This window comes from Dermacentor andersoni, chromosome 6, assembly GCF_023375885.2.
Source record: "Dermacentor andersoni chromosome 6, qqDerAnde1_hic_scaffold, whole genome shotgun sequence".
In the NCBI taxonomy this organism is placed as follows: domain Eukaryota; kingdom Metazoa; phylum Arthropoda; class Arachnida; order Ixodida; family Ixodidae; genus Dermacentor; species Dermacentor andersoni.
In genome coordinates, this window is record NC_092819.1 from 100,927,439 (window position 1) to 100,954,546 (window position 27,108).

At 45.0% G+C, this 27,108-nt stretch overlaps 1 protein-coding gene across 1 annotated transcript in view; it reads left to right on the forward strand.

Moving 5' to 3' along the window:
* LOC126522642 (tyrosyl-DNA phosphodiesterase 2-like) overlaps positions 1–20,995 on the forward strand; it is a 46,408-nt gene extending 25,413 nt beyond the window's left edge. The window contains exons 5-6 of the mRNA XM_050171401.3: positions 2,784–2,954; positions 19,378–20,995. Of these exons, the coding sequence (XP_050027358.2) occupies positions 2,784–2,954; positions 19,378–19,662 (456 nt within the window). The 3' untranslated portion in view covers positions 19,663–20,995. The remainder of the gene's footprint in view (positions 1–2,783; positions 2,955–19,377) is intronic.
* The last annotated feature ends 6,113 nt before the right edge of the window (positions 20,996–27,108 follow it).

Sequence of the window (27,108 nt, forward strand, 5' to 3'; positions counted from 1 at the left end):
TCTGACCGTCACCAGTAGTAGCAGGTGTCGACCCGGCGTTGTGTAACATGTCAGCCTCCATGGTTGACATGCCTGACAGGGCGAAGCTGTTGACCTCTGTTGAGAGTGGTGGGGCTGTGGCACTCTGCTGAGACCAGTGTGGCACAGGATGGGGTCCTGTATCGTTGGGCATTGTGCCGTTGGCACGGACAGGCAGTTGCCTCCGTAGCACTGGTCAGTGGTCAGTGACGGTAGCGTGGGGCTGGAGCGGGCTCGTGGAGCAAGGCCAGGGTGACCTAGCCGGGGCTCAGGATCTGGATCTGCTGCTGGCCATTTCGAGGTTGCCTCTCTTCGATCCGGATCCTAAAAACTGCTCCTTCCTGTTCTAGAGCACAGCTGGAGATACGTCTGCCCTGATCCGAGTTCTTGTCAGCAGTGCCCCGCTAAGGAGCCTTCTGCCTTCCTTTTCATCTTCTCCCTCACTTCTCTTTTCAATCACCTCCCTCACCGCCCGTCATCATGATCTTATAATCTTCACCTCTCTTTCACACATTTTGCCAGTCATTCATGACATAGGCCCCACATTATGACCAGTATTTCGTCTTGTGCATACGGACTAGTATTAGTGGTATGCATATAACGGGGAGCACTATGGGAGGGTAAACAGGACTCAAAAAAGACTGTGTTACAGACCCGCAATAGAGGTGTCATTGTACTACTAGGTTGGAGGTCGCAGGATCAAATCCCGGCCCTGGGAGCCACATTTCAATGGGGGTTAAATGCAAAAATGGCTATGTACTGTGCATTGGGTACACATTAGAGAACCCTAAATGATAAAAAATTAATCCGGAGTCCCCCACTACAGCATGCCTCATAATCATACCGTAGTTTTGGCACGTAACACCCCAGAAATTAATTAAGATTGCGTTAAACCGGGCCTGCACTATAGGCGGTTACCTCATTAAGTGGTCTGAACTGTATATACTGATTTTTCTATCTTTCTATTCTCTCTGAAGCAGCAACATTAGCTCATTCTTTTTCAGCAAGCGTGAGCTGGTAAAATAAGGTTAAAGACAAAGCAAAGACACTCGAATCACTATCCGAATCCAATCTTATTCTGCCACCTTTGTGGCTTTGCCTTGTACCATTTATACGCACATTTCATGTTTTTATTACAGATTTCATGATTTGTTTTTCTCATGTGTATGATCAACCCTGATATCGTAACGTTACAAGGATATCGTCACGTTTCTACATAACACATCACTGCACACCGTTACTATAAGGGGTATATGTGGGTATATGGTGTATACCAACCAGCAGCTTGGAACATCAATTGCAAGCACCAGCCTTCATTGAGGTCTACTGTCACCATCAATATAATGACTCTTGTTAATGTCAGTTTAGTCAGCATTTGAGAGGACCGTTGCTTCTGCAACATTCTTAGGATGTTTCTTACTACTGTTTAGTTAGATGCCAGAGAGAGAGAGAGAAAGCTCTTTATTGAAAAAGCAGAATGATTAGTCAGCGTATTTTTGCCGACATGCTACTCTGCAGGAAGTTGAACGAAGGAGAAGAAAGGCACTAGAAGATGCCAGAGGTTTTGTGGAAACTCTATTCTTCTGACTGTGTCTTTTTTTTCATCAGTGCCCTCTGCTGTATGTAGTGTTCCACCTACTGTGTCGTTGTGTAAGTGAGTGACTGATGGACAGGTTTCTTTTATTGCGATAGCAATTATATGGACACTCCAAGTTCATTTCTGCCATCGACGTTGGCGTCGCCGTGAGTTTCCGTATAAAGTCCAAGGGGTGATAACACCGTCGCCGCATGCCCTTCTCTGTATGTGTGAGTGAAAACGTGCGAGAGGAGCTGATGATTGTGACTTAGTCTTGCCTGCATGAAAGGAACAAATGTGAAGAGGAAGTGGGCTGTCTTCTCTGGGGTGCGAGGCACCCAACGTTGCGAGGTGCCGGTGGAGGCAAGGGAGAGGTGACGGCGGCATTCTCTCCAGCTCCAAATCCGCATGCGGCAGCTGCACGAGGTTGCGCGGCCGTATCTTGAGAGCGATCTTCATTGGAGGCAGAGCTTAGGCACGTCAACGGCTCGTAGCTTTGTGCATGCTGTGTGTCCTCGGTGCTCGCTTTGTGTTGAAGCGATAGACAGCTCGAATGTCACTTCGCTTGCTGTGCGTTTCCTCACACCAGCATTTTGACTGCAAGTGTCTGCAGTCATCGAGTGTGATGTGTTCATGTTTGCTGCGAGTGCTGGCACCATGCTTATTAATTTAGTTAGCAAGCGAATGTTTACAAGTTGATACGGCCAATAAAAGTACTAGCCTTACTTCGTATGGCTGTCTGCTAATTTGTTATCAGAATCGATGATTGGTCTTTTGGGCGAAACTGTGTCTTTTTTGCAACTTGTGAAATTCGTTTACACTTTCTAATATAGTCGAATCTCGATGTAGTTAACATGGATTTAATGAAGTATATATAAAATGTGTGTAGCCAATATCACTGTGTTTTGAATGTATGCTTATAACAGGTATTGAATCTAAAGAAAGTATTTTCACGTTGGATGTGACTTTTCAAAAGGAGGTTCAACTATAGAAGAAAAAGTTTGGGAGTATGCTGGCTACTGTTTTGTCATGTTCGCAACATATGCAGATGGGGTCTGTCAGTGTTGTTTTGCCTTGCGTCTGCACCATTTGGCCTCTGTGTTTAAGAGCTTAAAAACCTTTTATTTAGTTAAACTTTTGCTTCATACTTCAGCGCTTCAGTGTGGTTTCCTTTGTAATTCTCACTTAGGCAACCTTCAACAACAAGGATTTCATCCTCCTCAACACCCACCTTGAGAGCATGGGCTACTCCAGCGAAGTCAGACAAGTACAGCTTCGAAGATGCTTTCGTCAATGCAAGAAAGAATCTTTGGGAAAGACAGTAATCTTGGGAGGCGACATGAATCTGAGGGACAGTGAAGTAAGTTTTACTGGTCTGTAAAAGTGTGCATTTTGAGGGAAAACGGGTGTGTAAAGTGTTTTTAAAGTGAGGTACAAAATTGTGTTGCTTTTAAATTGGGGTCCTGCTGAGCACAAAGTTGCAAGTTCAATAACTGTCTACAGCGGGCACGTTTCAGACAATGTGGCATGCAAGAATTCACTGACGATTACCACACTCCCTGATGCGAAATTTTAGCACAGCTGTATACAAGTTTTCATTTTGTGATATATTGGCTGGGGCAGACAGTCTATCTCGGGTGGCACGTTGCAAACAGAGTTAAGTGTCATGTGACTGCCTTACTAATCAGATGATTGTGAGAGGAAGTGCACGGGCGACGCGTGGGCGCGATTCACAGCAGCCGCTGCAGACAACCTCCGCTTATGCAGTGTTTTGTTTCCATACAGACGACGCACGCTACTCTGGTGCCAGCTCGTAGTCATTGTTGCCGCAAAGCTCCTCATGTGCGACACTGTGCTTTTCCTCTCACACTTTTGCCGTACCCTTCACCTCCACTTTCCTTCTCGTGCTATCGTCGCTCTCACCGCTTTTTTCATGCCTCACTGCGCTACCTGTTCACTCTCATCTTTTGCTGTGCTCCTTCGCTCGCTTGCAAGGTAGTATGCTGACGCTCGCCGCAGGAACGGTTACCTAAGCGCCGCACTCTGAAATGTTTACATACTATGCTTTGGGTGCACGTTAAAGAACCCCACGGGGTCATACTGCATTAAAGTTTAACAGCCCAAGGACACTAGAGGGGACAGACGAGAGAACAGAGCACTTACTTCCAACAAGTTATTTTCTTTTCAGAAAGCATCGCTATATATATATAGTCACACGGATGCACAATAGCCATGCACAGAATGCAGGGAAAAAAAGCGCAGCAAAATTTAATGTGATGATAGCTCGAGGTATCTTATCTCTTTGTCAGTAAGAGCAACAGAGGGGATACTGGCGCAACCATCCTTTAAATATCAAATTCTTCCCACTTCGATTATCTTGCACATGACACAATCTCTGTGTTTTGTGATGATACTACACTCTGTGAATCTTGGGCTGCATGCAGACATGCTGCAGTGGGCATAAAGCCATCCCTGTTTCTGTGGTCTACATTCTGCATGTGTTCTTTCAGCCTTTAATTTGCACATTGGCCTGTCTGTCCAACGTAATGTTTACCGCAGGGCAGGGGAACCTGATATACTACATTATTCACACACTCTCTAAATTTATTGTGGTGTTTGATAAGGCATCCTTGTTTGGGCCTAGATGCTGGGACGGTCATTTTGCACAGGTTGCCTAATTTAGTCAGTTAGTTATTTAGTTACTTACTTAGTTAGCTCGGTTTAGGTATTTATACCTAACCGAACTTTAGTTCTAATCTATTTACTGAACTTTCTAACTAAACCAAGCTATTTAGTTCGGGCCATAGTTATTTGCCAATACCCCGATCGCAAATCAAGTGTTGAGAAATAAGAAGCAGCGTGTAAGCAATCAATGACTTCATAGATTTGCAGTAGTGGATGGACATCCTTCTTCGCCACTGCGTCTAGACGTCTGTAATTGGCGCAGAGTCTCCAGGAGCCACCTTTTTTTTTGGACCAGGATTATTGTGGCTACCCATGGGCTCAAAGACTCTTGAACGATGCTTTTATTCATCATCTCTTGACTTGTTCTGCAATCACTTTGTGCTCAGAGGATGACGCTCACTGGATGGGATGTGCTAAGACGGTAACTATTCTGTGGCAAGCGTGGGACGATGGTAAATGAAGTGGTGCATCTCCATATATGAAGTTGAATGCAGCAACATGCCTGGAAAGGACCTGTACTGTACTTGCTGTCCGAAGTAGAGAGAGCTTTGCTGATCATACCAAGCATTAGCTCTTCAGAATGGCGATTATTGCAAGGAGAGCAAGCTGCAGTGAGGTCCGCAGTTAGTGCCGCTATTGAGCTGCATGAGGCTTCATCAAAGAGAGCGATGTTCATACTGCGCGGAAGAACAACTGGCGGGGTGGAACAGTTCAGCGCCCACAATGCGGGGACTCCTATCGTCATGCACGCAACAGAGCAGGGCACCAGTATATTTTTTTAGTACAGTTTATTCTGAGAGGCCTAACAACAAGGTCAACACAAGCAGCATCAACAGTAGTTGAAGAAACATGAACGGGTGTCAGGTACCATGATGGTGCAGTCACTTCATCAAGAACACTGTGTGTGTCCCTGTCTTCGTCACGCAAGCTTTGTTCAGAAAGTGCTGGTATACATAACTTGTTCAACGATATTTCACCACTGTCCATGGAAGCACTGCAGTGTTCAAGAAAATTGGTACCAATAATCGTGCGAAGAACGAGAAAGAACAAGGAAATCCGACACAAACACTTTCCTGGCCAACAAAACACTCAAAGCACGAACACCAAGAGGTGAAGCCACTTGCCACCTACTCCACGAAAGGTAACAGCGTCATTCCAAGAAAACATAACTTTGTGGCCCAGACAGTTTTTGAAAGCGAGACTCATCACAGACACAGTCGCCTCAGTATCAACTAACACCATGGTCGGTGTTCCGTCATTCAACAAATGCACTTTGTTTTTGAGCATCACAACAGGCAGAGGGATTTCTTGCAAACACCATCCAGCGACCTCACCTCCAATGGCCACGGATGCTTGTTTCCCGGTGGCGTTGAGGAAGAATGGCGCTGAGGGGATGGGGAGCGACGGGGATGGTTAGTTGATGGTGTCAGACTCCGCTCAGATGCCGGGGAATCCCTGCGTCTGGTCTCGTGCGAGAAACGATCCCTTGGAAGCAAATCGGTCGTCCACAAGTCATATGAAGTATGGGTTCCGGGTGGCAAGAACATCGGTAGTGCCCTTCGTGATTGACGGCGGTGGGGACACTACCGAGCTATATGTCCTGTGAAACCGCAGTTGTAGCACACGGGAGGGTCGCGGTTCACAGCATATTCCTCAAAACGAATGCTAGGCAGCTGTGGATGGCAAGAAAGTTCGTTGTCATATGTGTAACATGTCTCTGCTGCTTGCTGAAATCCACTGTATCGGTCATAAGTTGCATCGTGGTAATAGGGTTGGTGCTGTCCTTGTCGCAGACTAACATTATAAGTCACGGGGTCTTGTACATAAAAATGCGGCTGTTCTCATTGTGGCCGATCATCATAAGCAGGGCCTCTGTCTTAGTCACCTGGATGTGGTCGAGGCGCGAGTTCATAATCCTCAATGTTCCTCGCTGTAAGGTACGAGGAGAAGGATGCAACATTTGGCTCTAAGTCTAGTGGCAGGTGGGAGCTATGAGCGCCTAGGTGTGTTGTCTGTGCATGTAGGCTGAGCTCTTCCTGGTTGCTGATGCAAAATCGAGCAACTGGTTGCTATCTATGCTTGCAACTGTCATCATATTGGCTAGCTTGCCAAACTGCGGTGTGATGCGCCTCGTCCTAAGTTGCTCAAAAGTCCGACAGTGCTGAATGATGTCGGCGACAGAAGCCAGGGTGGGTGTCTCTTGCGATGAGGAAACAGTAAACATCCTTGATGATTCCTTTTGGAATATGCCCGGCTTTGTCTTCTCAGGCATTCCAAAGTCCACCATCCTACGCAGCTTTATTGCTGCCTCAATGTTGGTTGTGCAGGTGTAGGTGTAGGTTGCAGTAGTGCCTGTTCTGCCTGTTTCTTTTTCATCGCGCAGTCACCCAATCGCTCTTTAATTTCGGAAAGAAATCTGCCCCATGTTAACGTTTCCTTGTGATCCTCGAATCACACTAACGCAGTATCAGTTGGAAAGAACACGACATTCGAAAGCTGAGAACCACTATTCCACTTGTTGGCAGCGCTCACCTGTTGATAATGGAGGAGCCATTCCTTCGCCGGTCTTCTGGCAAAGGGATGTACATCTCTTAGTTGTTGAATAGAACTCTTCGGCGCAGCATGGGGAATGGGCCATTGTTCGTCTGCGTCATGGGACATGTTGAACTCCGCAGGATTCGGTGGAAGTCCAGTAAGGCGACGGCTCCGTCGAAGAACTTGTGGTTCAACCTCCGTCTTTGGGTGTCTATTACCTAGCAGCTCCACCACAATTGTTATGTAGAGTTGCGACAAAATGGGTTTATTCACAGGAGATGGATGATAGTGGTAGCACAATGCAGCCTCCAAAGCTCTTCATTCTCTTCATCCTCCCTTCTTCCTCACTGCCTTTCCTATTTCCGTTACAATATCTTCAGACAAAATTGTATGAATTTATCTAACATGGATTCAACTCTGCTCAGCACTGGAGAAATTCAAGTGATATTTCTTTTATTGCGGTAGCAATTATATGGACACTCCAGCTCCATTTCTGCTGTCGCTGTTGCCGTCACTGTGAGGTTCCGTATAAAGTCCAAGGGCAATAAAATTGTCGCCGCGTGTGTTATGCTGTATGTGCGAGGGAAAGCGGGCGAGGGTAAACTGACGAACACGGCTCAAATTCGTGTGTGAGCGAGGAAGGCAGGCCAGAAGCGCGCCCTCTCCTGTCGCCCGTGAGGCACGGGGGTGAGGCGGCAGAAGGGGGTGAGGGGGTTCTTCTCCGGCAGCTGCTGCTTACGGCAAGGCCACGTGGGCACCGTATCTTGAAAGCAATCTGCGATGTGGACAAAGTGCGCGCTCGCGTGGGCCTCGTCTTCAAAGCAATCTGCAATGTTTGCAAAGTGCACATAGTGTTCGTAGCTTCGTATGCACTGTGCTTTCGACGTCAGTTCGATCGAATGTCAATTAGATCGCTACTGCTGCCGCGATTCCTCACTCCAGCATTTTGACAGTGAGTTTCCGCACTCATCGTGTGAGATGTGTTCATGTTCACCTGTGCATGTGTGACACTATGCTTGTTAATTTAGTTAGCTAGTTGGTTTGAATCCATAGTAGAATGTGTAAGCGCGACTGAACGAGGATGCAGAAAGAGACAGACACAGAGAGAGAGTGCTGTCTTTGTGGGTCTGTTTCTTTCTACATCCTTGTTCAGTCGCACTTACACATTATATCATTTTAAATAAGTTAGTACGCGAATGTTTACAACTTTATACGGCTAATAAAACTACTATCCTTACTTCATATAGCTATCTACTAATTTGCTATCGCAGTCAGTGCTTCGCCTTTCGGGCGAAAAAGAAAATAAACTTTATTAAAAAGAGTGGTCCGGCAGTTTTCGTTGTGGTGGCCTTAGGTGGCAGCTCGAAGTCCTTGGACTCGGGCATTATCTTCTGCTTTCCGGACAAAACTGCAATATTTTTTTTTTGTCATTCAAGAGCGGCTCAGTGCCCCATATTCGGTGACCCTAGCCTTCCTCAAAAAGGTTCGTTAAGAGCTGCACATATCCAGTTAACCTTAGCTAGTGATCCAAGTCGGCATAAAAGATTTCAATTAAAGAGCGGCACATACCTAGTGGCCCATACCCAGAGACCCAAGTTGTTGTAAAGAGGTTTATTGAAGAGTGTCACATACCCAGTTGCGCATACCCAGTTGCCCAAGCTGGGGTGAAAGAGGTTCATTGAAGAGCGGCACATAAACACTGGCGCATACCCAGTAACACAAGTTGACATGAAATAACGGGTGAACTGATGTCAATGAAGAGTACCACACACACAGGGGCACATGTTCAGTTACCCAAGTTGGCCTCGAAGAGATCGATTTAGGAACGGCACATACCAAGTTAAAACGTACCGAGTACCACATATCCAGTTACCCATGTTGACAGGAAAATGGTTAGAGGCGTAGCTACGTACTCGGACAGCCTCCAAAAAGTGGGTGAAGTACCCTAGAAATGCATCCCATTAACAAACATTGGTAGGCAAGGCAGTATTTGCCATCACACCAATACAAAGGGAATGTCTTTGATCTCAATCATCAACTAGACATAGAGAGAACAAAGTGCTGGCTCAAGAGCTGGTAAAGATCAGGTGTGGAACATACCAGAAGTTAATGTTTAGTAGGATGAGCTTATTTTATTCTTTTTTTTTTAGATTAGGAACACACTAAGCCTTTTGAAAAAGTCAGTTGCAATCACCTACCATTTTTTTTTTCAGACACCGAAAATTTAGACACGCTTGACTATTCATACGTTGTCATGGTGTCACCGTCAGCCCGATATATGTAGTGCATAAGAATGACTGATACTTCAGACACTCCACAGCACGCCATTTGACCTTTTGGATTATGCCCACACGGCGCCATGAGCACTTGCCTGCCACTACAAGCAGAAAGAGCAATATTTTTGCTTAGCTGCATTACCAGCACTTCCTCGAAGCAGAAAGAATGCTTCTGGCCCAGTCCATTGCCTAATTGATCCAGCAGTTTTTCGTTGAGCGATCAGAACAAGCCAAACTACGTTGAGGCTGGCGAGCCAGCACATTAGCGTGTATACTGCACGTGTTTTGCACCTCCAACATTTCCTGCTTATTCTAATAAATAGAAAAACAGCATTAGGTGACTTTGTTGTCGTCTGTCATGAATTTTGTCGCACAGAATGATCACCTACCTCCACATCGGCTGTCTTTGTTGACCCAAGCCATGGTAAAGCAAGAGGAGTGCCATACAACGAAAGTAACAAACCCATGATAATGTTGCTAGTGGAAAGCAGTCAACCTCTGTTCAGTTGCCAGGAGATGCAAATTTGGTGCAAGTTCTACCATAGTTGTCCCTGTCTACCGTTTGTCCCAGCTAATATTGTCCTAGCTGTTCAACGAAAAAGAAGATTAACATAAGATAATGCAAGATGCAATCATAAAACCTACGCTATCTGGTCATCAGAGGTCTGACAACTGAACGGTGTGCTTGGACCATCCTTGCATCATATTTTTCTTATCTGTTTTTTTCGTTGAAAAGCTTGGCGAATGTTAGCTGGGACACCCTAATAGCAATGGCATGGCAATGGCCGAAACAAAGATTGCTATCGTCGCCTGTGAACATATATCACTGCATTCACAAGCCTTCCTGGCCACTTGCTAAATACTAGACACCCTCTCTATGACTTCTCTCGTGCCAAAGCCAACTAACCTTTTGAGACGTTTGGTGCATTTATCATGTGCTACTTTCTAGCATTCGCCCTAGTGGCAGCTAGTTATTTGAGATGCTGTGTTAACACTTCACCCCCTGTTTGTATCAGCACGGCACCATGTTCCCAGTTACCAGGGCACGAGTGCCCAGGATTTATTGAGCAGTTGAGTGAAATGAGGCAACACCCCTCAGATGATTGCGCTACGATATACAGAGAAGTGGGGCGATGCCTCCCTCAGCTTATCATGCAGAGCACATGTGTCAGGCGCGATACGATACATCCTCTTTCGTTACGAGAAAAAATAAAATAAAAATAAATAAACCATGCAATTATTTACAGATATGCTATAGCGATGACTCACGAGGTTACACATTTGTAACGAAAGTCAAGCACATGAACATTGACACAGCGTGCTTAGGAAATCTGCTCGAAGTTCTGACCATACTCCAGTCGTCAGGCTGGTGTTGGTTGCTTCAGGGACCTCCTCGGTACTGGCGTTGGCAGTGATCTGTCCGAAATGTCCACGGCTATCGTAACACCATTACTCGACACTGTGTCTTTGGTGCGCTGAGCCGACGTAGAGCACTCGGGTTCCGCGTCACTGCCATTGGGAACAAAGCCACGCTGGAAGGACTCCCCAGATGGTAGTAAGTGTATGCGATTGTACCGAAGGGTCTGCCCCTCCAGCGTGATGACATGGTACGACCTTGGGTACGTCGACGGTTTCAGAGCCTATGCTTTCGTGGCCCACGTGCCAGTCTAGACTCAGATGTCATCACCTTCGTGGAGTGCTGCTAGTGACTATGCAGAGGTTTGAAGCTGATGGTGCGTGAGAACTTGGTGGGCTGGTCCACATTGGAAGGCAGGCAGCAGTGTTTGTAGTCGGTGGCCTTGGAGGGTCTCTGCTGGCATCTGGCCACACTCCAAGGGAGAAGTTCTGTAAGCCAAAAGTGCCAACCAGAAATCCTGTTTAGTGTCGGTAGTTTTCTTTAGCAGTCTCTTCACCACCTGTACCCACTTTTTGGATAGCCCATTGGAACGTGGGAATTATGGACTTGAGGTAACGTGTTTGAAGTCGTAAGTGAGCGAAAACGAGGCAAATTCTCTGCTCGAAAAATTGGGGAGCATTGTCTGAAAAGACCTCCATTGGAATGCCATAATAAGCAAACATAGCACTAGTTGGGTCAACGACGGTCCTGGCTGTTGTGCCTCGGAGGCATTCTACTTCTGGGAAGTTAGACAAGGCGTCATGGACGCACAGGTAGGACTTGCCACCGTAGTGGAAGATGTCGATTCCTACGTGATACCAAGGCTGGTCTGGAACTGGATGCATCATAAGTGGCTCCTTCGGCTGGGTTGCATACTTTTTGCATGCAGCGCACTTCTGAGCGAACGCCTCAATTTCCGAGTTCATGCCAGGCTATAAGATGAGACGACGAGCCCTAGCTTTACGTTTGCCAATTCCTAAAGGACCTTCGTGAGCCCTGTGCAAAGTCTCTCACCTCATACTGCTTGGCATTACGACCTTTCATCCCTTGAACAGGACACCTTTAATATGACACAGCTTGGATGAAAAGGGTTTCAATGGACCATCTATTGGTTCATTCGTTATAAAGTTTTGCAGGACCACTTTCAGGTAACTATCCTTGGCTGTTTTTGTGGCGAGATGCTTCCATGTTTCGTTGCTGATAAGTGAAGGTACCGTACTCACGGTGTCCACTTCTACATCAGCGGTGCCAACAGCATCTGTGCCCCGATGGCTGGGTACTCGATGCAGCATGTCTGCGAGCACGAGCTGTTTTCTTGGAACGAATTGCAGGTTGAAGTCATATCTTAGCAATCGCATCAAAAAGGCGCTGCAGCCTGGGTGGCATGTCACCTTTCTTACGGATAGCAATCAGAGGGCGATGGTCGGTCTGAATGACGACCTTACGGCTGTACACAAAGTGGTCGAATTTTTCTCAACCGTATGTAATCGCCAGTTTATCTTTTTCTATTTGCGAATAGGGTCTTTCCGCTTCTGAGAGTGTTCTTGATTCATACGCGACTGGTTTCCATGTGCCATTGTAGATATGTGAGAGTGCGCCACCTAGGCCATTGCATGACACGTCACATGAGACTTTTGTTTCTTTTGCTGGATCGAACACTGACAGTAACGGTTGGCTACCTCTGTGGCATATCTGACACCATTCTTCCGCGTGGTTCGATGTGCATTCAAACAGCGTGTCTTTCTTGATTATGCTGCACAAAAGCTTCGTCTTTTCTGCCAGTGTTGGAATAAACTTGCCAAAATAATTTACAACACTGATTATTCTCTGCGTGACTTGTTTGTCTTGCGGCTCTGGAATCTGCAGCATAGACTGAACGAGAAAAGAACTCGGCCTGATTCCTTCTGCAGAAATTATGTCCCCTAGGAAGTCTATTTCGTTGACTCCGACAATGCATTTGTCAGGGTTGAATGTTAGCCCTGCTATTTCTGCAATCTTTAGCACCAACCTGAGTCGTTCGTCATGCTCTTGCCTTGATGAGCCCCAAACTAATATGTCATCGACATATACGTTCATTCCTGGTATAGTCTCAAAAATATCGTTTAGGGCGTTTTGGAACACTTCCGATGCTGACGACGTGCCGAAAGGCAATCGGAGAAAATGGTAGCAACTGAAACACATCGCGAAAGGGCAGATTCTCTGTTTCGTTGTGCAGCGGAATCTAGTAGAACCCTGAATTAGCATCTAGGTGCATGAACACTTTAGCTCCTGTGAGCTCGGATTCTGTATCTTCTCGCCTTGGCATTTCAAAGTGTTCTCGTTTAATGGCCTCGTTTATCTTATGCGGGTCCATGCACATGCATAGTTTACCGTTTTTCTTGCGCCCAATGACAAGAGGGCTCACGCATTCTGTAGGCTCAGTCACCTTCGTGATTATGCCTTCCCGCTCCATGCACTCCAGCTCATCTCGAAGCTGCTCTTTCAAGGCCAGTGGTAATCGACGCACTGGCTGGACGACTGGCATTGCTTCATCAGGCAGGACCATGCAATAGTGGCGCTGGATACAGCCTATATCAGAAAAAGGGCGGCAAAATTCTTTCACAACTTTTTCTGAACTGCTTTGCGATACACTGTGTACTTGTCGGGATACTAGCTCCAGGGTCTCGCACGCCTGCAGACCAAGAATTGCTTGGCCTCCCTTGCGGACAATGAAAAAATCCGGAGTGAAAGCGGATTTCTTCTTGCCTTACGGTTCTCAAATGCTTGATTTCACTTCCACCGTAGGATCGCAACACTGCACTGCTAGGCTTTAACTGTGGCTACGGGTTCATCTCTGCGTACAGTGTTAATGCTAGCAGATTGGCCTGCGATCCAGTATCTATTTTAAGATCAATCAGTTTTCCTCCAACCTTCGCTTTCACCGTCCAGTCTGGTCGGCTGGTCCTGTTTCCGATAGTGAGAATTTCAAAATCATCTTCACTACCCTGCAACTCGCTTACTTCTGGTTTTGCCTTGCAACATATAGCGAAGTGGTATTTTTCCTTGACATGCACGACATGTTCGTCCATATGGTGAGCATTTTCGTGGTGCATGCGCCTTTGCACACCTTTGACATTTATAATGTTTGCGCTGCTTTACTTTCGAAGCACCACTTGTCTTGTGCATTGCGTTGACTTGCTTTTGTTCTTGCATCCAAATTGCCTGGTTCGCTGGTGCTACTTCAGCTGCCTTGCACAGTTCCTCTGCCTTTTGCAGCGTTAACTTGTTAGAAAGAAGTTTCTGTCGAGTCTTAGTGTCGTTTGTGCCAAAAGCAATTTGGTCTCTGATCATTGACTCTGCTAGCCTACCAGAGTTACACGCTCATGCCTTCATCTTCAGATATCTTAAAGGGACACTAAAGGCAAATATAAAATCAAGCTAGAGTGATAGATTAGTGTTCGAGAATCTCTAAGGTATCAATATTATCGCGAAGAGAGCCTTAATACTCGAGAAATCGAGGCAAATGCAGGACATGATTAGAGACTCCTCCGGGACTTTCAAGTACTTGCCCGATGACAAAAGCACTCCTCAGTTAAATTTTGTCGCTAGTACCCACCACTCGTTGCAAAAATCATCCTTGTATTGTATTATAAGATGAAATAAAATGCTACATGTCCAATTCTATTTCACCTTTAGAAAAAATAACTCATTGAAATTACCCTTGACAACGACGCGAGCGGTCGAAAGGTTTCGTTTTCGCTCGACTCTGCACTGTCCACGCTTTCGTATTTCAGTAGTTTCGTTGTCGCGTATTGCTGTGCTCATTTTGCTCACTCGCAAAACTCGCTCCCAAAAAGCAGCTGCAGCGGCGAATCTACCACTCTGGCTTTATCTGTGTAGGCTGTTAAGAATGGTGAGCTGCAATGCAGGATTGCCACCCAATTACGACTGGGGAACAAGACGCGCATCCCCCACTCTCCGTCGCCTCAGCTAGGATGCGTTCGATGAAGCGGGCTTTGTGCTGAAAACCGCCGCCACCACTCTAGCCCCATCGCCGTTGTAACGGAATGAGTTTGTCGGACGAACTATTGTGCCCGAACTCCCCAGCGCGTACCTGATCTGCTACGCGTGCGTGAGCTGCCGCGGGAAAGCCGCTTTTTGTTGCTTCTCACGCGCCGGCCGGCACGCAGGACAACGAGCTACCCAGAATGTCTCCGAGGTACCCGGAACGGCTCCCCTCTGACGTCGGCTCCGGACATCGGAATGTGTGTGCCTTTGTGTGCGTAAACTGTTCTGCGGGGCGGCGGTGAATTTACAATAAGTAAACGAACGTTCGCATCACCTTGTATCGCCGGCGGACCGAGTATTTAAAAACGGCTGTTGTGCGGATGCTCGACACACTTCTCTCGTGCAGTCATGTTGGACTGACACTCTTTTTCGCAAGCAGTCATGTTAGACTGATTTAAATACTGTAAATAAACCCATATTCCTCGTTCTCGATGAGAAGCAGTTCTTCCCTTCATCAACGTCCTCAGCGTGGATAAGTTGGACGACGGCATGGGCCAGCTACCTTCGTATTCATGCCGGACTCCAATCTTGACAAAGTACCACGAGCGATGGGATTGAGCCCCCAATCCTGACAAGGCTCAGTACTGCCGTCTGTCGGGCGCTGTTTTACTAACCGACTGCAGCAAAGGGCGGTGATCGTGTATGCAACGTCACCACTCCCCCGATTGGGTGGCGGGAGATTTGAAATTTGAAAAAGGTATTCGGAACCTTCAGATGCAATTTTCTCGTAAACTAAGTCTTTTCTTGGTGTGAAACAAGCGTTGCGAGGTTTCTGGAATGGTACTTAAATAGTCCACGTCGACGTTAGTATCCCTTTAAGAAATGTTCAAAAGGCTCACCTGGCTCTTGCATTCAGCTAGGAAACAGGTAGCGTTGATGTACCTCATTGACTTGTGATCCGAAGTATTCATCAAACTTCTTGATTACTGCGTCAAAATCATCCTTTGACTCATCTTCTGTGAACCTGAAGGTGTACACCTTGATGGCTTCCTCTCCAGTAACGTTCAGTAGCAACGCAGTTTTCGTCGATGCTTCTCGTTTCTTGCTCGCTGGTTCCGTTGCAGTCAATAATAGTTGAAACCGTTGCTTAAACAGCCACCAGTGCTTGCTTATGTCACCGTCCAACCACAACGGCTTCGGTGGCATTATGAAATCCATGGTGGCAGCTTTCATTCTGCGCCTGCTATCCTTCAGACGAGTGGATGAGGGCACGGGCAAGACACTTCTGACGCCATGTATCAGCCTGGCACCATGTTCCCAGTTGCCAGGGCACGAGTGCCCAGGATTTATTGAGCAGTTGTTTTGTACAGTGAAATGGAGCCCTCAGATGATCATACTATGATATACAGAGAAGTGGGACGATGCCCCCTCAGCTTATCATGCATAGCACACGTGTCAGATGTGATACGATACACCGTTGACGAGTATAGTTGTCATGAAATTTTCTTCCAATATAACGAACAACAACTATAATCATCATAAACAGAATTTGTCACACAGTGAACCTATGGTGGTTGTACTCGTCCTATTGAACTTAGTTGTGATTCCTGACACCAGGTGGCCACACTTGTCCATGTTGGGCCATTTGTGTCTTGGCTTTCATTATATGGCCGCCTCTGACACCCCTGCGTAAAGCATGGCTGCCTCCTTGAAGCGAGGCAGTGAAATCGCACATAAAAGAAATTATTTTGATGACTCCACATTAGACCACAGCTCTGTAGAATTTTGCTCGGAAATGGAAAATTATGTGTTCTCATCTGAGGTGTCTGACAACAATTATTCTATTGATAACCCGGAGGAGCTTGCGGCTGCCTGTGAGTCTGCCGTACGAAGACGGCCTACTAACTTCTTTAGGAGCTGCGTAAAAGTAGCCACTATTCATGTGCATGTTTTTGCAATGTTTCGGTTATTTTTGCTTCATATTCCCTTTTTTCATAGTGTATCGAGCCCTGCAAAACAGCGTATCGAGTCCTGCAAAATGCTTTTTTTGCAAGACACCAGGGCCATGCAGTGAAGCCTTCTTCAACCTATATTACACAATTTGTGACATAAAGGTACCCCATTAAATTGAAATAATGGCGCCGTTTTATTCAGAAAAAAAAAAGCTCTACAAACTAAGTGAAAAAAAAATTTCTGGCAAATTTGGTACAATTTTCTTCTTCTTTTAGCGGTAGGGAAAGGGTTAAACTGCATCACCTTTGGGATCAGTCCACACTCCCCAGTTCTTTCCTCATTGCAGCTAATGTTGCATAGAAGCTGTGGGACATTCTACGACCTTTGGAATCAGTCCAGGTCAAACAGATTTTAACCTTTCTTCACTGGAGTACAGTGTAGACTCATTTAAGGGCCACACTTTTTTTCACAATTTTGGTGAGATCCCTTGCATGGGATCTGGTCATTTTGTCTAATATTTCAGACTGCAAGTATGAAATCTGTCGTAATCCTCCATGAACATTGTCTTTTTCAAAATGAACTCATTAATTCATTCATGCACGCTGCACGCTTGGCCGCTTGTCTTCGTTATCACTCCCACTGCTATTGCTGCCACGCTATCACTCCTATGCAGGAGCACGGAGAAGCTGATCATGGCCACACCCCAGGTGTCGCAGGTCAAAGCGTAGCTTTTGGCATCTAGTAGTGGCATGCAGCATCTGTACACTGAATGCGCTTGCTGCTCAGTTGGAATTCTTGTTCCAAATTACGGGATGCGAAGTTGATGACAAATGCCATTGTATTTTTAACCTAGATCACATGGAATAGGCATCGGTACATATGATTGTGCAACATTGATTCGCAGACTACATCGTAATTTGTTTCTCTCACTTGCACTCGTCCAGCACTTGTGTAGAACCCAACAATGGCCATTTTGTAAATTCTTGTTGAACAACTGGAGTAGAAATCATGCAGTCACCGTCATGCAATTGCAGTCACCATAGTCATCGTGTTGCTGTCATCATACACACACGTTTCACACACGCAAGCGCTCACCATACACAAATACGTTGGTCTCCCTGGTAACACTCTCCAAAACCCCAAATGATGCTGGGTAGCCAGGTGCCTGCAGAAGTCTTCACATAACATTGATTCCCACAGTGCGTGGGATCCGCATAATCTGTATTGCATATTAATTTAATTCTTAATTAAACATGCAGCTTAAACCTGCTTTGATAAAACATCAAAGGAAGTATGAAGACTTCCTTTTGTGGGAATTTCATTGTGGTGATTTCACTGGGCCATCTATATCATACATTGCTGGAAAATGAATGAGGTTACTTTTTTCGCTTCATGTCTCGGTATCCAGCACTACATTATCATTATCGTTATCAGAACTATGAGAAGACAGTGGTAGAAAGCTATACCATTCAATCGTACTGAGTTTTGCATGAATAGGAGTGCCAGATATACACAACCCTTTCTACTAAACTGCTGGCTAATCTCCACCCATATTTCACTCAGAGGCACTGTTTTGCATGAAGTTCAGTTTAGTACCACATTTTCTGGTCAGGCTATGGTGAGCACCATGTTTTTTGCTGTAGTCGTGACAAATGGTACTGTTTTGCTACAGCAGTATTTAAAATTTTTGAATCGCATAGCCACAAATGACGCCCACTTCAGATTTATTGTAGACAAAACTGGTAAGTAAATCCTGCCATTTTGCTATTAAAGTAAATGTCACGCAAACCGGTACCTCTGTGTGAAATATGGGCAGAAATCAGCCAGCAGTTTAGAAGGAAGGATCATACACACCTGGCATACGTATTAATACAGCAGCCAGTATACCATCCGTCAGGCTGGGTTTGTACCATTAGGAGTCAAGTGGTCTTAATTCCACATGAAACAGCGCAAGCGTTAAATCTGCAACTCTGTTGATTAAGGTAGGCTCGAGACAAAAAATTGGTGGTGCATTCGTCCTTTGGAGATAATTGGCGACGTTGCTGCGATTAGTAATCTATTTTATAGTGGCTGTGTATTTGGTGAGGATACGCATGAAGTATTCTAACAATGCCAATCGCATTAAAAGCTGACAAGTATGAGTGCGACCAACTACAGTAGACTTCCATTTAGTGTATCCTGACTGAAGGTCCTGACCATTGCCCATTCATTCTATGGCCCAAATTTGCGTTATTTCGATTCTAAAATTGGCTTTCACAGGATAATTTGAACTTTTTCAGTCAGTATGCGTTTGCCTGACCCCTATGATGATCCCAATAGTGACCTGTTTAGTGGCAGCATGTCTCAGCGGAGCTTAAGGGACAGTGAATGCCTTGAACGCACATTATCTCCCGTTGAAAACGACTGTTTTCAGCTTACCCTAGGAAAATTTTAAAGCAATAATGGTAGCTCATGATGTCTGATTAACATATCTACCCGCAACCCTTTTTTTTTTTTTGGAGAAAGTTGGGCCGCAACGTGCCTGCACGGTGGAACCATATGCAAAACCAAAGCTGCATTTGCAGCGTTCGTATGCATTACCACATAAAACAGCTGTATTGCGGTGGCACTGACTTTAGGAAACGGGCAGCCATCGTGCAACACATAATAGACCTTTGCCCATTTTTCTTGCTAAAAAATTGACTGCTTGTTGGATTTCTAATTTGTTTAAGAACTTTAATGTCACTTCTAAGTTAGTTTTGTACTTTTCACGCAATGAAATTGCATAAGTGTTTGATTCGGGGGCATGTTAAAATCCGGCAAATCCTGCTAAATGAATCAGCGGTGTGGTCTGTTGTTTTTTCTCTATTAACTGCAGCACTGTCTACAGATTAAGAATGTATTTGTAGCGTGCTAAAAAGCATTTTGGGACCCTTTTCAGGAGTTAACCTCGAGCTGCTTTATCTTCTCAGGTTCACTCATGCGGGGGTTTACCGGAAGACATCCAGGATGTGTGGACAGCATGTGGTTCAGACCCAGACTTGTGCTACACGTGGGACATGACATGCAATGACAACTTAGACTTTGGTAAAAAGGTCACTGCCCGCCTACGCTTTGATCGCATATATGTTCGGCACTCAGAGCCAGCTCACTTATTGCCAGTTTCTTTCAAACTTATCGGACAGAAAAGACTGGAAACAGAACAGTGCTTCCCCAGTGACCACTGGGGTATTGTCGTCCAGTTCAAGTGTTTGTGACCCTGGCAGGCTGTTTTTGTGTAAATACCATACTTACTAGACAGGCAGTGAGAAAATGCTTTACCATCACCAGGGTACCTTTACTTTCACACACACTCACGCAGTTGTCAGCACAATTGTATAGCACCAGGGACTATGCGACAAAGTATGGCGCAAAGTGGCAGTGGCTGCTGTTTAACAATGTGTGCTTTTTTTTTTTAAATTAGACAGTGTTCCATAGAGTTTCTTGTACGGCATTGGTACACACATGCTGAAAGAAAATACTTCGGACACCTCAGTCCTGAAGGAGGCTGTTTTGACACTTTACGCTGAGAACCATTGTGCTTGTTACTGGTGGCGTAGTTCACTCATAATTTATCAAAGAAGGCGTGCTTTAGTAGAAGGCCTTGTACCTCACTGTAAATGATGAAACTCGTCTTGACGATTTCATACTTCAGGGAAGTAGACAAGTGGCTCCACTCGTCACATTCTTCCACGTGTACCTGACCTAGGCGTGCGGGTCTGCAGTCAGTGCGTTAAGCGTTGTCCTTAGTGGGTTATTGATATTTTGTAATTGTAGGTTGTTGCAGCAATTTCATTGTGATCGAACAGGAGGCTTAAGCAGTGCTCTTGTGTGAATGTATTGATTTTAGAAGTACAGCAGCTGATGTGCACAGAAAGAAGAGGGCATATATCGAAAGACAAGACAGTGTTTCATTATGCAGACAAGATAGACAAACGGTATATACTTACAAAAAGTTCTTTTGAATGTGGGGTAGAGTATAATTAACCCAGTTACATTGGTGAATATGGTGCCTGCCTATCTGTGAAACATAGTTCATAAAAAGAAACGAAGTCAAGAAACTGCCATAAGCACAGGCACATGTCAAATTCCAAGGCAGGCAAACTTTGTATCCTGTAAAGCGAGTCTAGCTTGAATGATGCACTTGTGAACGGAATCATATGTGAATGTTTCGAATGTGAAAGTTACCTCTGCAACAAATGATCTTTTGCAGACATTGCAACCGTCAGTATGCGCAAGCGTTTATGCCATTGTCCTTTTGCTGTTGTATCTTGTGGAAGATGACAACAGTAAGCGTTTGTGGTGGAGCATTGTACACATGGCATGTGTTACTCTTTCTAAGCCTTCACATTGTGTGCTTTCGTTGTCCTTACTTTTACTAGTGTAGTTTAAAGCTACAGTTCAAAGCTACAGTTCAAAGCTACAGTTCTTACAGTATTCAGATACCCAAGTTCTTTGTACTTGTGTGTTTGTGTTATATTTTAATATGTTATCGTTAGAAGTGCAGAGATGAAAAGAAATTGCCACTAGGCTATTTTTGTTTTCACTTTTCATAGTTTTCTGTTGATCTTATTTCTTGCTGCTTCACCATGTGTGACTGTGCAGCACTTTTTACCATTTGATACTGATTTTTACAGTATGCAACGGTGACTGAAGATTGTGACCAAATAATAACCGAGAAAAAAATTGGTTGGGGTTCTTTTTTGTTTGCATCAATGTGCTGAGTTGTAATCAGGGAGTTTTGCATTAGCAAATATTTCAGCTCGAACTTGTCGGATGTCGTAAGCATGCAACACCTAAATGGGGTAATGGCATACTGCTGTGGCAGCACCACCATTGGGCGCACGAGCATTATCTGTTTTACAGCATTTCCTAGCGCGTCATGGACTGCCGCCTACTCGATGAACTGCAACGTGCAAGCCGTAGCTAGAACGTTCTCTCGGTCGAGCTGGTGGCAATAACTTGCAACGCTCTCGAGAAAAAATTGGAGAGGTTTTTGACATTCGTGCAATGCACATACAGCCGACGACTGATAATTTGGACTTCACAGGGAATGTAATTAATTAAGTGTGAACTATAGAATGTTTGAAAATATGAATGTACCAAAAAATATCATTTTATTTACATTTTAAGGCCCCTGTGTAGGGAATAAGTGGTCGATTCGTTGCTTTACGCATTTCCGCTTACGTGCAACCAAGTATGCCTGCATTTCTGCCAGTTTTGTACTGTGATGTACGCCAATGCAAGGCCTGCAAAAGCTCGAGTCCTCATGTGAAGGCTCTACATGGTACACCATCATCATCCGAAATAGAGTCTCTGTTTGGTGGTCAGAGAACTTGCTCAATTATTTTGTCATCATTCAGTTGAGCTCACGACAACACCACGCTGTCAACGTCTGCAAATCCTTCATATGTAATGGCGGTAAAAATTGGTGCACCGCAGCCTAGCAGGTCATCAACGATGTCCACATTACAGCACGTTGTGGCAGGTTCAGGCTTTTCAGTTGTGGATTCATTGGGACTGTGACTGAATACTCATTCCGAGTCGGACTGCGAGGGCACCTGTTGGTGCCATCTGACGCGGCCTGTCGATAAGTTGACGAGAAAGACTTCTTGAAGCCAGCAGAGCGCTGTCTGGAATGCAAACTAAACAAACAAGCACAGAATGACTGAACGCTGTCTGAAAGGCAAACTCAACAAACAGAATGGCGAGAGTAGGCCATGTGCAGAGTTGCCGGAATAGGATATGACGGTTGTGATGTTGACGCAACCTATAATTCAGGCAAAACCTCCAAGATTGGCGTTTGCAGTAAAATTTCTGAGGCATAGTGCTGCGACTAAGGCAAGGCCTCAGGGATTACCATCTAACGTGTAATATCTGAAGGCATTCTTGATGTCTCACGTCTCTGAGGCCATAGTTGTTGTCTTGTTGAGGTTGGCAGAGGGGATAATGGCGGCAGAGTCGGTGTACTCTACAGCCGCGGACGGAGTCTGGATAATCGAATGTAGAGCTAGCTGGCTGCTGTCGGAAATATTGGTCGTCCTTACACATTAAGTCTATTGGTGGTGCCCAAAGCTGTCCGAATTACCAAGCATGTCCGGATTATTGGTGTCCGTTTTATCGGTCGCCGACCGTATTCCCATGCTTTATGTTGTATGCTTTCTTTACAAAGCGATAATAAACTGGCCTGTTCAGCAGCATGGACTTCTATAGCCCATAGCAAATAGCGTTTTGCCGCCTTGGCTTCATAACTATTCTACAGTTAAACCTCAATATAAGAAAGTCAGTAAAATTGGCAACTTGCTTCATCAGTTCAAAATTTCGTTACATTGAACTTTGACCTTTTAGGCAAATAAGTAATGTCGCCAATGGATTTTTCTTGCACGGAAGGGGCTGCAAAATTTCCGGAATCATCGGGCAATTGGAAAAAGCATTCTTTCATAACAAATTCAACAAAATATTCATTTTGTTAAATTTGAGAGTCGGCAACGAAGGATACGGTTTCATATCTCTTTGCATATGCGGTAGATTACCTCTAAAACAAGGCATGCAGGCTGTGCGTGTACTTAGCCACGCTGATAGCCTTGCTGATAACCCTGCCGAGCTTTGGCCACGCTAGGAAATGAGACCGGTACCTACCTGCCCCCCACTTCTTCCCCCTGTCCCCTCACACACGCTTGATTGCGTGAGAAGATTGTGCTTATCAATTTGAAATTTAGCATAGCGAATTGATCCTAAGGTTTCCTTTGAAACCTGTGTTTTCTGTCTCGTGCAGAACGAAAATTTGACTGTAGGATTACCAGCCAATGTAATGTATTGTTGGCTGGTTTCATTGGCAGGTTGCGTAGTAAAACGTAGGAACAGGGAAAAAGAAAATGCATACGGGTTCACTGAATTGCCTGTGCTAACACAACATTAACACTTCAAGGGTCACGTTTTTCTCTCTTTCAAGAAGAGCATTGTGCAATCATCTTGCAGTGATACTTTGAGTTGTTAGAAAAGAGATGGAAATAACAAGCACTATAAATGTAAATGGAGGTACACAAAGCGAAGGTGAAGTGAACTAATAGTTCGGGAGGCAGAAACGAGGGGCAAATTGTACTTTGTGCCGTAAGGAAAGTTGCTGTTGGGGCCTCGAAACATGGCTCATGAGCTTTAGGGGGATTGTCAATGTGTGATCATGTTAGAGGCCCATAGATACAGGTGATGCAATGTCAACATTCACTTTATGTGGTGCGCATGTCACATTAAGTGCTCTACCTCAACATGGAGGCATGGCTGCATCAAAAAATGAGAAATTCTTGTTTCCGATGGATAGTTAAAACAAATATTTGAGCAGCCAACAGCACAAAAGTTTGAGTGTGACCTTACGAAACTGAGACCTAAGCCTACGCATTGCTTTACTGTACCAAGTGTTTCTTTTTATGCAGAACACCTTTACAGGGAGCCTGCTAGGGGGACCTCCGCAGCTGTTTTCGTGCAGTAGCATGCGATGGTGTGATTGATATCAAATGTAAATACCACACTATATGTGTTGGAGCCCTGAATTTTCTTTGAAACATAATGGTCAACGATTATAAAAGAAATGTTACCTCGCATATTTGAATATATAACTTAGGTGCGCATTTTTGATGCGAGAGCATTACTTGGCTCATTGTACGACCCTGCTGTCATCGAAAAGCCGTGGTAGAAAAACTACACTCAAATTATGTCATCTTCATCCGACTAAAAAAAAGAAGTGACCACAGTGAAGACTCGATCCTCTGTCGCACTGCTGTTGCTACCGCTCCATAGCCGAGCATTCTAATCACTGCCCCCCTGCGGCAACAGGCAACAGTGATGAATATCTTCGAGTCTCTGCACGTGATTGGGCTCTGCCTGGCGGGTGATTCACTGCTGCTGCTGCTCGCTCTGCGTTTCACGTTGCCGGGGACCTGCAGACACCCTAGCCGGGGCCCATACATGACGACAACGAATAAGATGCAGTGCACCTCAGGTACCCGTTGGACGACGACTGCAACATCTGCCCATAGTATGGAGGCGGAGTTTGCCTACAAACCCGAGGAAGAAATGTAGCATCAACACCATGGTGCCGCTCGGAAAAGTGGTGTGATCGTGCTGAAAAGTGGTGCCATTGAGAAATAACACTTGACGCACTGTACTTGAAACGCTACTTCAATGAAAACTCCACAAATAAAATTCAGCTGAGAGATCGCAATATGGCTGGTTTGTCGTCTTGCGCTGTTGCAACCTCATAGGCACCAGCATTACAATCGGAAACATAACGCAGCTGCAATAAACTCGGCAACATAACTCAGCAGCATGCTCAGTGACAAGTAATGCTCTCACATTTGCAGATTGTAAGAATTGCTTGGGTGCCCCTATAGTTTCTTTTAACCATTAATCCATAATCCCCCCCCCCCTCCCCATGCTGCATTATATTGGTTTTATGTTGGAGGTCAGCTAAGAGTTTGTACTGCTACAATGATAAAAGCTGGCATTGAGGTGCTGCAATGCAGCCTAAGTAAGGGCTTGCACTAAGATGTAGTTATCAATGTTTATAAAGCAAAGTTTTTTTTTTTTCCGTCCCTTACTGGAATAGACGACTTCTTTGTGCGGTTTTCTTAGTAATCTGGAGTGATTTTTTTGTGATGTCTCATTTTACTGGCTCCACGTTGGAGGTCGGTGAGGAGTTTATACGGCAGTAAAAGCTGATGGTGTTGTCCAGCAAAACTGCCTGTGTAGGAGTTCCGAATCAGTCATTTGACCAGGCACATCGATCAGGGTGTTGGTGAGAAAGCGCAGGTGGCATAGGTGATAAATCATCACCAAGAAATACCAACAAACAGATGCCCAGTGCTTCCAATGAATGCAAGAAGTCGCTTATGAAGGTTCACTTTATCAGATTTATTAGTTGCTCAGAATGGCATGCACCTGCAAATGTTTTTTTTCTTTCTTTTTTTTGAGAGAACTGTCGTATCTTGACCCCTGCCGTTTTTGCACATAGGCTACACGGGGATAAGCTGACATTAGCAAGAACAAAATATCCCACTATAATTTTGCTAATAAACTAAATATGCTAATTAACTTTTTATTTGCCGACTTTAAGGCAAGTGTAATCGCAAAATTAGAGCCGACGAGTAGTGAAGTCATGTTTTCTTAGCAGAATTACTACATCTAGCACAATGTTTGAGTTGTTTGTTCCCAATATCTGCTAGAAAATGCTCTGACTTCTCACCTAAATTCGTCCTGAACTGTTAGAGGCACGGTTTTGGCAAATGGCTAACTGGAACATTAATATATTTTGTAGCGCATATAGAAAGTGGTGCTAGTCTTAAGTGTTCCGCATAAAGAAAGCCTGGTATGTTGGATGAACCGACACTCATGACAGGTTCCTTCATTCTGCCTCGTGAGGTGATGCCACTGTTGTACTGCATGCTCCCCATAGCTTCAGAAACTGTTCGATGCTGTCTATAAGATATAACAACTTTTACTTGAAGTTTGTAGAAATGCACAGAGTTGCTGACAACAAAAAAATAGGAAAGGAAAGGTGGTTGTTCACGGTTGCTTTGAGGAGGTTATTCAGCGAGGGACGACTTCGTGGGCATGTATTATGATGCACATCTAGTGAATTAACAGCATCCACTAATAAATTTTATATTTAATCTGATGTGAAGATGCTAACTAGTGTACGCCTTGCAGGGACAAACATTATACCATGAACCTAATCCTGAAGCATATAATGTACCACAAGTAGTGGTACAGCTAGATTCAGCATTGCTTCCAAAAACCTCGGGGATGGCATGTTCCTCCACACCGAAGATCGAGGGATAGGTCCGTGCCTTTGGGTCTCGTACTGGCCACTGGACAAACTCGTACCTTTCTTATGTATGAGTCATGCCCTAGATGTCCCCATGATTCTATATACCATAATGTCCTTATATACTTGATGGCCGAGTCATTCTGTCAGGATCGCTTTCTTTGCTAGCATCTTTGTCATTGCTATCCCTGGTTAGCACTGCAAAGAAAGTTCAGAATCTGGCCATTCGCATTTTGAATCATTTTATTGTTTACTAGTCTGTCTGTGAAAGCAAAGCAGCAGTAAGATGGTAAAATGACAGAATGGTGGTTGCTATGTGTACAGCATACAGAGACATTAAGGGGGCACTAAAGGCAAATGTTAAGTCAACCTAGAAGGATAGATTAGTGCTCAAGGATCTCCACGACATCAGTATCGTGAAGAGAGCCTTAGTAATTGAGAAATTGAGGTAAATGCAGGATGCCATTAGAGACTCCCTCAGAACATTCAGGTACTTGCCCGATGAGAAGGCACTCGCTCCTCATTTACATTGTCACTAGAACTTAACCACTCGTTACAAGAACATCATTGCATTGCATTATAAGACGAAACAAAATTCTACTTGTCCGATTTCGTTTTTAGAATAAAGAACTCTTTGACACTACTCTTGACAACGACGCGGGCGGTCGAAAGATTTCGTTTTCGCTCGACTCTGTGCTGCCTGCACTTTTGCGTTTCAGTAGTTACATTATCATGTAGCGCTGCACTGGTTTTGCTGGCTGGCGAAACTCGCAGAAACTGCAAGCAGCAGAGAATTCCACTTCCATGTGATGTCGCGGGATGCCCAAGCGGTCCATGCCACTTG